The sequence below is a fragment of the Cicer arietinum genome, chromosome 4, assembly GCF_000331145.2.
Source record: "Cicer arietinum cultivar CDC Frontier isolate Library 1 chromosome 4, Cicar.CDCFrontier_v2.0, whole genome shotgun sequence".
NCBI lineage: Eukaryota > Viridiplantae > Streptophyta > Magnoliopsida > Fabales > Fabaceae > Cicer > Cicer arietinum.
Window position 1 is genome coordinate 13,914,107 of NC_021163.2, and position 16,265 is coordinate 13,930,371.

Below are 16,265 nucleotides of genomic sequence, written 5' to 3' on the forward strand. Positions count from 1 at the left end.
TAGAGTAGAGATGTAAAATAGGTCGGTTCAGTAGTCTAAATGACCCATACACGTGAATAGTTTAGTTTTGGTCCGATTCACTTTGTTATAGAGTTGTGTTTTATTAAGATTGGCTCATCTATTATGGGTTATGTGGATTAGCAGTAGTCTTGGTCGACGCGCAAGAACCACAATAATACTATGTTGTGGATTAGCAGTAGTCTTGGTCGACGCGCAAGAACCACAATAATACTATGTTGTTGATTAGCAGTAGTCTTGGTCGACGCGCAAGAACCACAATAATACTATGTTGTTTTTAACTTTTAGTAGAATACATTTTTTTAAAAAAATTAAGTTTTTTTTTTTTAATTATGATCAATCTATTACTTTATTTTTTTTAAATCAATTCAAAAAGACTAATTTGACCGCCATCAAGTCGAATGAGAATGAGTTATTGAAGTGTTTTGAATTTATAAATCTGAAATTTGTACGATACATTAGCATATTTCTCAGCTTGAATTTTGAGAAGTTCATGGAAACACTTGTCTTGCAAACCGTAGATCCCATTTGTTGCTTATTATTCTCAATTTCATCACTTGGGATTTTTCCAAGAAAGGATATCCCTTCCTAGTTTTAAATTCAAGTAGGAGTAATTGTTTTATTAGATTTTGACCTCTTCCTCCAAACTCTTTTAATTTTATTTGAATGTATTTTGTTATGTGTTACAAATGATTGTTAGCAGTTGACTGTGTCAAATATATTTGAAATGTCATTCTCTGATACAATGCATTTGCATTGTAATAGCATTTTATATAAAATAAAATCGATAGATGGATTAAATTCATCATCTAAAATCGATGGATGGATTAAATTGATCGAGAAACATTTAATTTTACAAATAAATTTGTCTAATTAGATTTCAAATATTCTTTTTCAAATTAAATTAAATTGAACTTAATAGCAAATATAACTTTTCATAATTATTTATTTTATAATTAGTATGAGATGTTGTATAATTCTTTTTTAAATTAAAGTATTTTTACATGCAACTACAGAGATTAATTATTCGAAGTAATTGAGATCTATGTAAAAATGATTAATCTCCCCAACAATATTTTTGTATGCATATCAACTAGAATGGTACCCTCAACCAAATAGTTAAAAAAACTTAAACATCTATTACTTGTATTCATACTTATTAGTTTAATATAATATATACCTTAGTTCTTTTTTAATACTCATTTTCAGATTATTTACAATTGCCAATAAAAACTAATAAATTTTGTTATTTTTCATAAAATTAAATATCTTTTACCTTTAATATTATTTATTATCTCATTTTATGTTTTTTTTTCTTCTCTTTGCAATAAACAATTAGAGATAATTTTGTCAAACCAATAGTTTTTTTTTTCTCTACTTTAAATTTTGAAAACGACAAATAAAAAGAAACAAAAATTTCTATTATAAGCCATTAAAAATAAATGGAGAAACTATTATTTTATTATTTTATTATTTCATATGTTGCAAACCTAATTAATAATATAAATATTATTAATAATATTCATCTTGTCTCAAATTGATATCAAATATACCAAATTTTTAATTACATTTTTTATCTATATTTCACTTGATATGAAGTATTTAAAAAGAAATTTTTTATAGGATGTTATTTGATATAATAATATAAATATTTCTTACAAATAAATGTAAATTGTTAATTTTATTAATAAAGAGGGAGAAACATTAACAACCGCCGAACTGTTGACATCCTAAGCCTTCTCAATAATCGTCATATTTCTCACTCAAAGTCACTAGATTAAATTTTGGATGACATAATAATATAAATTTACGATTACACATCGGTAAAATTTAATATTCTATCTAATCGAAACCGCTTTTAATCAGATTTGATAAATTATTTTCAAGGAAACAATCCAAATCAAACAAAACAATGTCAAACCAAGAATAACATGTTATTGTAATCTTTAAATTAAAATATCTCTTGTCTCAAAGTCGATCGTAAACAGACCATGAACAACGCTAGTAACGTAGGATCATTTGTCTATTTTTTTATTTAAAAAATTCCAAGAATTTTATTTAATTATTTTAATTCATTAAATATTTACAAAAATTAATCATCTATACATTATAATAAAGCAAAGATGATAATTTGACAAGTTTGTCACGTGTCAGCCAAATAGAATATTAGGAATATATCAAGTTTCTATTAATAAAAATAATATCTTATGTGTCCGCTAAGAAGTTAATGACCAATTAAAAAATTAGAAAGAATGAATTAAAAATAAAAATAAAAAATAAAAAATTAAGAAAGAAAAAAATAAAACTTCCAATTACATCACGATATTTGTACGTGATTGAATTTAGTGGTCAATTAAAAAATTAAAAATAAAATACAATACACCACGACAGTTTTTGAATGTTTGTATGCGGCCGTTGAGAAGTTAATGATCAGTTAAATAAATAAGAAGAATGAATTAAAAATAAAAGGTGAGGTAATGGCCAGTTAAAAAAATAAGAAGAATGAATTAAAAATAAAAGATTTTTTTTTTAAGAAAAAAATAAAACTTCCATTATACCACGACTTTATTCATGATAATGCATCAGAAGTTAATGGCTAATTAAAAATAATTGTTTTTAAACACTACTTTATTAACCACCGTTTCAAATTAATTTAATTAAAAAATTTATTTTATTTTACTAATTATTTTTCAACTTTCTTTTTTAATTCGTCGTCATCCGTTAACCGTCTATCCTCAATAATCTCTCATTTTCCATGTCTCTTTTATAAAGATCATTCGTATTATCTCAGTACACAATTTCCTCTTAATTTTTTCTATTTTAAAAATTCGTTATTTATTTTTTTGTTTATCGTTATCCGATAAAAAATCAGATTTTGTTACTTCAATTTCTCCAAAAAAAAGAGTCATGAAATTTGGTTATTAGAATCGTGCGATTACGGTTTCTGTTTGATCTGAATATCAAACATAAATTTTATGCGATGGAAATTGTATTGATAATGGATGACAAGGTTTAACTCTTTGTTTTATAAATTCAAATTTTAAATTATACCCAAACTTATTTGTTATGTTATTAATTTAACAAAGTTGTGTTTCATATTGTTAGGGTCATAAAATTCAAACAACAGTGTGAAAAACTCTTATTTCTCGATTTGAGACTACTATTCGTGAGAGAGTTGTGTACAACTTTTGTTCTCTTGGTGTTGCGTCTAACTCTGAAGCATATAAAACAACCGGACACCAATTCGAAAGTTTAGTCAGAGTCTCTCCGTACTCAATTTCATTCCCAGAAATTGGAAATGTTTGGCAGTTTTTTTAAGATAATTGTTTTTTAAACACTACTTTTGCAACACCGCTTTAAATTAATTTAATTAAAAATTTTATTTTATTTTAAGAATTCTTTTAGTGTCATCAGATTTTCCTTTTTAATTCGCCTTCTCCGTCAATTGTCTCTCTTCCTCTCATTTTTTGCGTCTCCTTTGTAAATATCATTCATGTTACACAAATCATTTTTAACTTTTCTTTACCAAATATTCCTTATTCATTTTGTGTTTATCTTTTTCCTCTGATGTCTGGAAAAAAAAGATTTTGTTGCTTCAAAGCCATGGAGTTTAGTTGTTAGAGTTGTGCGATCGTGGTTTAAACATAAATTTTATGCAATGGAAATGGTCTTGAAGGATGACAAAGTTTAATTCTCGTGTAAATTCAAATTTTAAATTATATTATTTGTGTATTAACAAACCTGCCTTTCATATTCTTAGAGAGATAGAATTGAATCAACCGCGAGTTTTTATTTTTTTACATTTGATGTGTACAATTCTGTTGGTGTTGTTTCTAACAACTTTCTGGTGTATATGGAACAATCGGACACCATTTCATATTGTCATTGTTATTTTATTTTATTTATAAAAAAAGATTACTATTTTGTTATATATATTTTTTTATTGTTTATGTTTCTAAATTTTGTCTTACAAAAATTATACATCACTGTAAGATTTTTTCTGAACAACGTTGCCACAGGAGTTATATTGAAGAGAAAAATAATACTTTATTTAAGTAAATATAAAATTTAGGCTAAATACAATTCATTACATCTATTACACATTTTAGTTTTTATTGGAAGTAATGATTTTTCAAACTTCAAACACTGTTCTAACCAGTCTATTACATCACGATTTGACGACATCTATTACACATTTTTTTGTTTTTATTGGAAGTAATGATTTTTCAAACTTTAAAACTGTTCTAACCAATCTATTACATCACGATTTGACGAGTTGATAGTTATGTGAAAATGTATAATGATTTTTCAAAAATTATTATTTTAAATGGTTCCATTTTAATTTTACTAATATACTATACATTTTATATTCTAAATTTATTATTAAATATCATGCAAATTCAAAAGAATTCAAAGGATTAATGAAAGATTAATGAATACTAACATGCAAATTCAAAGATAAAAAATAATTATAGTTTTTATGTGTATTGTATTTTTTTTTTTGTAATAGGAAGATTATTTTTCTTTAGTATTTTATGAGTAGTACCAGAATGAAAAATATTTTGTCACTTGATAGATCAAGATTTATATGAATTTTTAAATGTCATTTATTTCATATAAATAACATACTATGTTAGAATGATAAAAATAAAAATTCATTATTAAGTTAATTACTCATATTTACATTTACTAATTTACTTAATTTATATATGTCATGTCCATTATTTTAAAAATTCTTATTTCATCTAATCTAATTATTTAATTTTTTAATAATTATTGTTTTTATTTGTTTAAAATTAAAAGTATTGTTTTATAATAAGTATTTTTGGAAAAAAAAAAAAAATTCGAATTCAAAAATAAGATTAAAGAGTAGTGTTGGAGTCATGTTTTTCATGAGTAATATTGACCGTATAAGAAAGTAGTTTTTAAATTAGATTAGAATTAGATTTTTTTACTGTAAATTATTTTTTTAAGTCAACTTATTAATTTAAATGTCAATAAAATTTATAAAAATTAATATATATATATATATATATATATATCTTATATGGACTCGCAGCATGTCGTTTAGAACTTCCAAACCCAATAAACAAACGATCATTAGTTGGATGGTTTGGTGCAAGATTAAACGACACAAAGAAACGGGATTAGGGTTTTGCTCTGATTAGGGATCCGAATTTGATATTCGAATCGAAAAATTCGTAATCAAATCAGTAACCAGAGCCATTAACGCAATGGTCTGCGAAAAGTGTGAGTATCTCGTCCTTTTCAGCAATCCATCCATATTTCTCGCTTAATTTATCTCTGTAAAAAATTCAATTAATTTTCGGTAATTTGAACTCGTGGTTGCAGGTCAGAAGAAATTATCGAAGGTGATAGTACCAGACAAATGGAAGGAAGGTGCCAGCAATACTACTGAAGGTGGTGGCCGCAAAATCAACGAGAACAAGCTCCTCTCCAAGAAGAACAGGTTCCATTCAACCTAAAATTTCAATTTTTTATTTATTGCATAATTTGTTTCTTTTTATTTTTTAAATTGAGTATGGAAAGCATAATAATTTGGCGCTGATTGATAATATGCTAAAGTGTAATTATTTCTAGTTTTATATTGGAAATTTTGGAGGGCAAATTTATTTTCATCTGCTTGATATTCGAATTTTGAGGTGGGGGTTTTGGAATTAAATCCACTCTGCACAGTGGAAAATCATTTCATGCTACTCTATTTTTTCCCCAACTTGTTTGAATCTCAATGCTACTCGTGTTACTGTTAGGATGAGATTCTCCATGGAAGAGTTGATATTTGAACTTGTTAGGATGAGATTCTTCCATGGAACAATAGGCTCTGATGTTTGCATGTTTCACTTTAGGAGTTTCTATGCATATTTGGTCTCTGTTTTGGGAATGTTGGCCTTGATATTCCCTGCGCATGTTATGCCATCACATACTTGGTTTGGTGCTTTAAACTTAATCTTCTTTAATGTCTTATTTGGAGAAAAAAAAATGTTTTTTCATATATAGATTTGCTATGGTTGGTTGTATGGTCCAAGTTGTGAAAGAAGCCTAATGTTTTCAGGTGGTAGTTAGTGATGGAGAACTTGTTAGCTATTTTGTACAACAAGTGAATAAATTGTTGGATGTCACTAGGACTTGATATTGTAAGATACAGCTTTGTATTTTAAAAACATTTATATATATCCGCTGTTCCCATTCATTTTATTTAATGTTTGTATTTTTGTGATGAAGATTGGTATTTCCCCCATTACTTCACCAAGGTCACTTTCCCTCTTCATGTTACGACCTACAATTTAGATATCTTGCCAATACTATTGCAGTATTGCACAATTAAAATGGGATATCTGTATTTTGATTGATGTGGCTCTTGGAAAATATTTTTGATATATCTATCTGGCTCAACCTTCAAAATTGTTAGAACACGTTTTAGCTTTGTATATTCTTTATCTCGTTATCACATATGTGCACACAGTCTTGTACTTATAAATAGTCCTCAAGAGTCAATACTATAAGCACTGCTTACTAGTTGTACACTTATAAAAGTAATACTGACTATACGTAAAGTTCTTGCGTTTTGGATGGCTTAATAATATCTGTCCAAATTGCCAAGGATTTTGGTCCAGAGTGAGTGTCATTATGAATAGAGATAGTACACTTGAAGGAGGGCTGTGCCTGTGCCATTACTTTTTGTAAATATTTATGCATTAGTCTTGCACTTATACTTGATTCACGATACCATCGACAATTTTTTTGTCCAAATATATACTATACCTTGACATGTTGTTTAAAGGGCTCCCTTTTCTTCTTTTGTAACTTGTTTTTATTACACCCTGCATTTTTTTCATCATGTGAAGTGCGTTCTTATTTTAAATTAATTCCTTGCAGATGGACCCCTTACGGGAATACCAAGTGTATCATTTGCAAGCAGCAAGTGCACCAGGATGGCAAGTACTGTCACACCTGTGCTTACTCGAAAGGTGATATTTCATGTTTAGGCGTTTTGCATTTGCTGCTATATTGTATCATGAAAGTGCATAATTCGACTGCTGATGTATTTTGTATTTGTAGGAGTTTGTGCGATGTGTGGCAAGCAAGTTCTTGATACCAAGTTTTATAAACAAAGCAATGTGTAGTGCATTTCTGCTGCATTCTGATCTTGTTGCTAACACTGTAACTGAATCTGTAAAAAATAAATTGTTCTATTTTCTCTGTCATATGTAATTGACTTATTGAATGTTTATTCCTGATCTAAAACATGTACCTTTGGTCAACTAACTCAATTTTTACCAGAACAGAGCTTATTATAAAACTTATTATAAAAGGGTGTTTAGGTCAAAATTGATTTTGACTCTAGCAAAAGGTTAAACAAAAGTGAAATAAGAAATTCTACAGGAGTCATATTGAAAAAATTAATAAAATATTTCAAATATTAATTTTGACTTGTTTTAATAAACTTTCTAATATAGAGAGATATTTTGGTCACTTCTTTGCATACAATTTATTTTAATTTTTCCACACCAAAAATTCTTTACGAAATATTTAAGGAAAATTTATATAATTCAAGATTATTGATATATTTTTCTAAATTGGATCTTTTTTTTATTAAAGTGACCCTAGAAACATTTGCAATGCTGAAAACTTAACGGTTTCTTACTTTCTAAATGTTGTCCTCTAATCTTTTTTTTATCATTGGAGTGTGTATATGACAATTGAGATAAGGGATTGGTGTTTAAGGAACTTAATTATTAAAATCAAATTTTTATTATTAAATCTCAACTGGAAAAATTGGAGAGCATAAGCAGAAATAAGTATAAGTTGTTTATTATAATCAGTTTAGAATAAAATTAGTAAAGTTGTTTATAGATTTACTTAAATGTTATTAAAGTTGTTTATAGATTACTTAAATGTTACGTGTGGTAGTTTGAGCCCATAAAATATAACTCAAGTAACCTAAAAAAATTCTCTCGTTAAGACACTAATAGTTATTTTAGGATTGTTACTAAAGAAATTTAAACCATATTCCTTAAAATTAGGAAATCATATTCTACCTGTAGAAGTGATACATGATGGCTATAATATTAAATAATACTACTATTATTAAATAAGAGAGATAGGATTTATTTTTGTTTATATTTAGTTTAAAATATATTTCATTTTTGCTTATTAATTTGTACCCCAACACTGTAATTGTAAAATTTATGTCTTGACTTTCTACATGTCATAAGTAGGCAGACAAGAAATGTCCAAAAAAATATGAAGATATTTATTCAAAGTTTATTTCCATAACACGTATATGGTAGTTATTTATGACTTGATTTTACTTGGATATTAGTATGCTGATAGATTGAACATACCATTTATTTTCTTTTTTTGTCCTAAATAGTTCGTAAATTGCTACATGTTCAGACAATTTGTTTGTCTAAACATAGATATGAAAAAAACATACTCTAAGTGACACACAAGTATGATAACTTCATTCACATTTTCTTTATTCATTATTGAGTCCAAATCACAGGCAAAAGAAAAGCAAAAGAAAAATAAGCTAAAAACTAAATCGATTTAATTGTAAATTTTAAGCATCAACAATGTCCTCTAATTCAACAGAAGCCAAAACAAGTTCAGGTTCTTCCCTTGCAGAATCGCAAGTTCCATCAATTGCATTGTTCTTTCTCAATGCCTTCAATGTCAAATGAGCTGCCTTCTACCCTGATATCATCATAGCTCCAAATGCTGGACCCTACAAAAATCACCGACAAAATCGTTATCACATCTTAATCAAATATTTCTTACCATCTTGAAATTAATTGCACTAAAACCAATCAACTTGCAGTTAAAAATATCTATCAAAAACCTTGATATTAATTTCCACATTACTTTAATTACTTCCTAAATCAAAATTGTACAAACAAGCCTATAAACAAAATATTCTTTTCTTTGCTAGATTATAAACAAAAATTCTAGTTCCCCCAAAGGTTAACTCAATATATTATTTTACACAAAATTGTCAAAGCCTACATTATATACACACACATTATCTACGTAAAAATCATTTTTAAAAGATACATTTTTTTTAAAGAGTGTGATTTTTATCATATTAAAATCTCTAATAATAAAAATATAAGTTATTATATATCAAAATTAATTTTTTAATCAATAATAAATAAATCAAAATTAACATATATTATTTTTAAGAAAATTATTTCAAAGATATAAAGTCAAATCATTTTTATATTCCACTAGACTCCATTCAATGATATCAATCCAAACATAACTAAGAAAGAAAATTTAATATAACTTTTTTCTTCCACTCGACCAAACTGTGTTCTTGCACAATCTGCTCAATTAAAACATAAAGTAGAGTGTTTATAGAAATATATTAAGCATTTCCATTGACAAAAACATCATTCTTTTTAAATATATAGAAAAAAACATAGTTGGCTGGTTCCCTTTTAAAAAAAATATACTATTTTTATTTCTTAAATTTTATTTTTCAGAAACTAGGGGAACAAAATTAGATGGCTAAATTACATTTGTGGTTCTTTAACTTAATCTCAGGTAACGTTTTAGTCCTTTATCTTATTTTTTTCCCGATTTACTCCTTTATTCCTAACAATATCAAAAATATGAGTTTATTTGAAGATTTGCGTTACGAATTTGATGAAATTTGTATTATACTGAAGAATATAATTAATTTTATGAGTTTTGATTTAATTTTTTTTTTTGAATTTTTGTATAAAAAAGGATAACATTGTTGAAATTTTAAAACATAAAATATCAAATTGTCACTTAAAATTAAAATAAAGAACCAAGTCGGGAAAAAAAAAGATAAAAGACTAAAACGTTACTTGAGATTAAGTTAAAGGACCACAAATATAATTTAGCCAAAATAGATAATTTTTTTAACGCAAACAATTGTCTAATTTAAAATTCAAAATGTCTATAAATATCACCATCACATCTAAGATGGCGAAAGATTATCCTATTAGATTCTTTTCAATTTGGTAATTATTTTCAATGGATTCTAGATAAGAGCATCTATAACGGTGAACTCAATATGGGTTTTTTAGATGAGGTCCACTGTGCCACATTATCTTGAAGCAATTCACTCATTTTCTACTCAAACGGTGAACTCAACATTATTCAAGTTCTACTATGCTACATCAATGTAAATCAACTCATTCATTTTTTACAGTTTAACTTTTAAAAAATCATATTATATTCAATTACTTTAATTTATATATTAATATTTAATTTTATTATAACTTAAAATATTAATTTAAATGGAAAAATAAATAAAAAAGTACGTTAATAAAAACTTTAATAAACTTCTGTAACAAAAATTGTGAAGAAAAAGTATGAGTAACAAATTGTTTATATTAATGAGCTAACAATCTTAATTAAAGGAGAAAAAAAAGCTAACGGTGGTATATTAACTAAAAAAAAGCTAATGGTTACAAAATTATTATTATTTAATAAATTAAAAAGAAGTTAACGACTATAATTAAAAAAAGCTACCGATTATAATTATATTATTATTAAATTATGAAAGTAGATAGAAAAAAAAAATAAAAATTAACTGCTATGAAACACCGTTCCTTCCTTACAGTACCGTGATGACACTTTGACACAACTCCAATGGTGAACCCACAAAAAACTAAAAGTTAAGTACACGTTGGCGACGAACTTATTTTTACTCTCGTTGTAGATGCTCTAAGTAATATATCCTTTGAAATATAGTGAAGATGTAACATTAAAATTTTAAAATTAACTAATCTATTTATTCTATTTCATTCAATTACATTTCATCTTATGTCACCGATCTAACAACACTCTTTGAGAATGTGCATGTAGTTTTCCTACGCTTATTTTTTTTAATTAACGACTCGGATTCTCTTGTTTCAGGGGAGGTGGATTTGATGATGTGGGAGATTCGGGTAGTAATTGGTTTTCCATTGAAGAATGAGGATTTGGGAGTTGAAGAGAGAGAAATAGTGATAGATGCGTTGGCCATAGTGGATGCCACGAAGAAGGGTATTTTGGGAATAGAAAGGTAATTGATATTTATGAGAATGGGTTTTATAAAGACGGAGAGGTGCGAGATGTGTGAAATATGTGAACGGAAAGATGAGGATATAATTTGAACGGCTCCCAAACCTTAATGTCAGAGATATTTTTTTATGTGATTGAAATCATTGCCTTTTTGCTCTATTAATTCAAGTGTGAGTGCTCCATTAACTACTATGTCCTACATCCACATCATAAATTAAAAGATACTCCCTCCCTTCTTTTTAAGTGTGTTTTATTTATTTATTTATCATTTTTAAAGTCAAAATTGTATTAATTATTAGTTTGTCAAATTATTTTTAATTATTTATTATTATAATGAGAAAAAATATGAAACGTTTTTTAGTGTAATATTTTTATTAATAACTATTTTTCAAATATTTGTTAATATTTTTTCATAACTTAAAAGTGATAATTAAACAAAACAGTGCTAATATTATAAATACTATTTTAATACTATGTAGTATACTATATATAAAATGGAGATATGATGTCAATATATATATATATATATATATATAATAAAGTGAATGTTAAGTCATTTTATCACATACTTTTTAAATTAGAGAATATACTTTTTAAATTAGAGAATAAAAAAAATGAAGGTAGTTAGTGGAATGAGATTAAATGGATATCATCATGTTCTATTTTATTTTTAAAAACAATATTCAAACAATGGAGTGCTATATTAGATTCGTTTGTCTTAAATTTTTTTAAAATAATTTATTTTTTATAATATTTATAAAAGATAATTTTAAAAATAAAGTTTAAAATGAAGAAATTATTTTAAATAATTTATCTTAAAATATTATTTTTTTAAGTATTTTATTTATTTGTTACCATTGTTTGCATAACAAATTTTAAATTTTTTTTCATAAAAATTATTTTTAAAACATACATTTTTTTCAAAGAGTGTGTTTTTAATCATGTTAAAATCTTTAATAATAAAAATATAAGTTATTGTATATCAAAATTAATTTTTTAATCAATAATAAATAAATCAAAATTAATATATATTTTCTTTAAGAAAATTATTTCAAAAATATAAAATCAAATCGTTTTTATATTCCACTAGACTCCATTCAATGATATCAATCCAAACATAATTAAGAAAGAAAATTTAATATAATTTTTTTCTCCCACTATTTTTCTTCCACTCGGCCAAACTGTCTTCTTGTACGATCTGCTCAATTAGAGTGTTGATACAGATATATTAAGTATTTCCATTGACAAAAACATCATTCTTTTTACATATATAGAACAAATATAGTTGGCTGGTTCCCTTTTAAAAATATTATTCTATTTTTATTTTTTAAATTTTATTTGTCAGCAACTAAGGGAACAAAAATAGATTAAAAAAAATTAGCATAAACAATTGTCAAATTCAAAATTTAAAATGTCTATAAATATCACCACCACATCTAAGATGATTAAATATTATCTTATTAGATCCTTTTCAGTCTGGTAATTCTTCTCTATCGATTCTAGATAAGTAATATATCCTTTGAAATATAGTGAAGATGTAACATTAAAATTTTAAAATTAACTAATCTATTTTTTTCTATTTCATTCAATTACATTTCATCTTATGCCACCAATCTGACAATACTCTTTGAGAATGTGCGTGTAGTTTTCCTACACTTATTTTTTTTAATTAAGGATTATGATTCTCTTGTTTTAAGGGAGGTGGATTTGATGATGTGGGAGGTGCGGATAGGAATTGATATTCCATTGAAGAATGAGAATTTGAGAGTTGAAGAGAGAGAAGCAGTAAGAGATGCGGTGGTCGTGGTGGCTGTTATGCCATAAAGATGGGTATTTTGAAATAAAAAGTAATTAATATTTGTTAGAGGAGAGTAGAATGTGTTTTATAAAGACGGAAAGAGGTGTGAGATGTGAAGTGTATGCTTTTTGAATGATGAGGATAGAATTTGAACGGCATATAAGTAGTATACTATATGTAAAGTGCAGATATGACGTGCGAGATGTGAAGTGTATACTTAATATTATCTGCATATATGACATCAATAAATATATACATATATAATACAGAGTGAATGCTAAGTCATTTTATGATATACTTTTCAAATTAGAAAAATGAAATAAGATAAGTAGTGGAATGAGATTAAATGGATGTTTTCATCTTCTATTTTTATTTTTTTTTTAAATATTCAAACAATAGAATGTTACATTAAGTCCGTTTATTTTAGAATTTCTTAAAATGATTTTTATAACATTTTATTTTTTTGTTATAATATTTATAAAAAATAATTTTAAAAATACAGCTTTAAATGAATAAATTATTTAAAAAAATTTATTTTAAAATATTATTTTAAATATTTTAAATATTTTATCTATTTATTACAATTTTTTACATAATAAATTTAAAAATAAAATTAAAATAAAAAGTTATTTTAAAAAACTCTTTATAAAAATTACTAAGTCAAAATCGACTACTATCAATTATTATCGCATAGGAACCAAAAGGACCAGTAGCACCAAAAGGACCATCATGTCCACAAGAACTCACAACAACCTTAGCTTCCATAATATTAGGATCCATACAAGAGCCATGATTCACTGAAACCAAAACCCAATTCGTAACAACACCACCAATTCTTCCTTCTTTCACAATCAAATCATCAACAACAACAACATTGAACAATTTCACGTTAGGTTTAGCGAGAAGCTTGCTCATATTGTTGAAGTGAACAAAGCAACGTATTTGATTACAATGTAGTCTTCTTGTTCGTCGTAATCAACGCCAATTTCGTCGAGGAAGAGGTGAGATGGTTTGCGGACAACCATGGCGGAGAAGAGTTGGTCGTCGAGCCATGCACCGCCGCCGGGATTGAGAGATTGTTCGATTATGACTATACTGATGTTAGGATTTTTGCTTAATTTCGTAAGCGCATGAAAGACCGGCGGAACCGGCACCGACAATGACAACGTCGGTGTAGGCGTAGGTAATCATGGGAGGTGCGAGTAGCAATTGGTCATCAATTGAAGAATGAGGATTTGGGAGTTGAGGATTTGGTGGATGCCATGAAGAAGGGTATGTTGGGAATAGAAAGGTAATTGATATTTGTGAGACAAGGGTAGAATGGGTTTTATAAAGATAGAAAGAGGTGGATAAAATTTGGAAAGATGGAAAGAGGTGTATTACTTCTACAACTAATCCTCTAGAAGTGATACATCATAGTTATAATATTAAATAATACTACTATTATTAAATAAGAGAGACATGATTGATTTTTTGCTTATATTTAGTTTAAAATATACTCCATTTTTGCTTATTAATTTGTACTCCGACTATGTAATTGTAAAATTTATGTCTTGACTTCGTATATGTCATAAGTTGGTAGACAAGAAATTTCCAGAAAAAAATTGAAGATATTTATTCAAAGTTTATTTTTATAACACGTGTATGGTGGTTATCTATGACTTAATTTTATTTGGATATTAATATGTTGATAGATTAGGCACACTATTTATCTTCTTCTTTTGTCCTAAATAGTTTGTAAATTGCTACATATTCCGACAATTTGTTTGTCTAAACATATATATGAAAAAACATACTCTGAGTGACACACAAGTATAAGATAAGGAATATCTTATTGTTTAGTAAATATTTAAAAAGGGATTTATACATTCTTTCCTCTAATGTTTTGACTTTAGTTATAATTATTTTTAAAGTCATATATCTGATTAGTTGTAATTTTTTTTTACTTTAATTTTACATTGACATTTGTATGTCAATCAATCTTTTTATGATATTGACGGATGAGAATCTTAAAATAATGTATGTGAGGATTTAAACCTTGAGCGTGTGTGAAAAGTTGATGCTCGTGTTTGATAAACTTATACTGTGTTTGGATGCATGTTTATATGAAAAGTTGGTGCTCATGTTTGATAGGCTTATAGTGTGTTTGGATACATGTTTATGTACGTAATCCCGCTTTTTAATGTAAACTCGCCGTGATTTTAAAAAACTACAAATTATAGTATCCATGTAAATGTGAATTGAAATACGAAACTGCATAATTTTCAAAGACACTCTTAATCCTCTTTCAAATTGGTGTTATGCCTATTCTCAAACCTGAAATGTGTTTTTCTCTTTTAAATTCTATTAAGGAATACAATAAAATAGTAGTTGTAGAGTCTAAAGTTGCACGCAAGTGCAACCTTCAAAATCATGCTCATCCTCTTTTCCTCTTCCAAAACTTTGCAAGTAACTTCTTAAATACATCGAAGTGGTAGAACCATGCTTTCAAAATGAAATGGTTATTTAGAAATATAAAGTAAATGAGTTGGTTTGAATGGAGGGAAATAAGAGTTTGATGATAAAATAGTTAGTTCAATACTCCATTCGTACAACACACTACACTAATTACTTACATTAGCAAAAAAATGCTTGTGAATTGTCCTTTATTCTTTGACGGAAGAAAAGAAGGTTATTTGCTAAAAAAACTCTGAAATACAGAGGTGGAAGAGTTATGCTTTCAAAATGAGAGAGTTTTCTAATCTCCAAATTTACTTCACATCAACTTCTCTTAATCATTTCAAGGGATTTGTTAAATCTACATTTACCTGTTATTTTTAACATTAATTGGTTAATATCCAACTTACCATTCTACTTTTAGAGATAATCGACCAGTTTATCATCATCGGTATTCTACTACTAGAGTGACGTTCACTTCCTTAGTTTCGTGTTTAATTTTTTCAACATGTGTTTCAGTTTTTCTTATTTCTTTTTTTCTTTTTAATTTTAACAGATATAATAAATCTCACCATAATTAACTCACATATCTATGAGGTCACAGATTCAAACTCGGGGTAAAACATTCAACCTAGTAATAGCCATTTGTCAGTTGAACTATGACTTTTTTTATTTCTATTACGTTTAATGATTAATTAGCATGAAAAAGTAATCATGCTAAAAAGTTGTTTGCGGTTAAGAGCTGGAACTTGAAGAGCAAAAGAAGGAGCCATTTCAGATATGGAGATTATGACTACCTTTAAATAAGTTATACTAAGGGTTCAGTAAACAACTTGACAGGATAATTGTACTGAAACAGTGCTTAAAGAATTCTTTTCATGATTAATTGATACTTATACGGGTAGCAAAATTTTCTAACAAGAAAAACCACAGAAATTTAATTTTAACTCTT

At 26.7% G+C, this 16,265-nt stretch overlaps 1 protein-coding gene and 1 pseudogene across 1 annotated transcript; one reads left to right on the forward strand and one right to left on the reverse strand.

The window, feature by feature from the left end:
- The first annotated feature begins 5,075 nt into the window (after positions 1 to 5,075).
- On the forward strand, positions 5,076 to 7,305 carry LOC101506406 (uncharacterized). The gene is made up of 4 exons (XM_004496717.4): positions 5,076 to 5,268; positions 5,371 to 5,488; positions 6,916 to 7,007; positions 7,099 to 7,305. The coding sequence occupies exons 1-4, from the start codon at positions 5,253 to 5,255 to the stop codon at positions 7,161 to 7,163; spliced, it is 291 nt and encodes a 96-aa protein (XP_004496774.1). The 5' UTR covers positions 5,076 to 5,252; the 3' UTR covers positions 7,164 to 7,305.
- A 6,212-nt stretch (positions 7,306 to 13,517) lies between these two features.
- LOC113786294 (thiamine thiazole synthase, chloroplastic-like) lies at positions 13,518 to 14,381 on the reverse strand (annotated as a pseudogene).
- Positions 14,382 to 16,265: the final 1,884 nt, after the last annotated feature.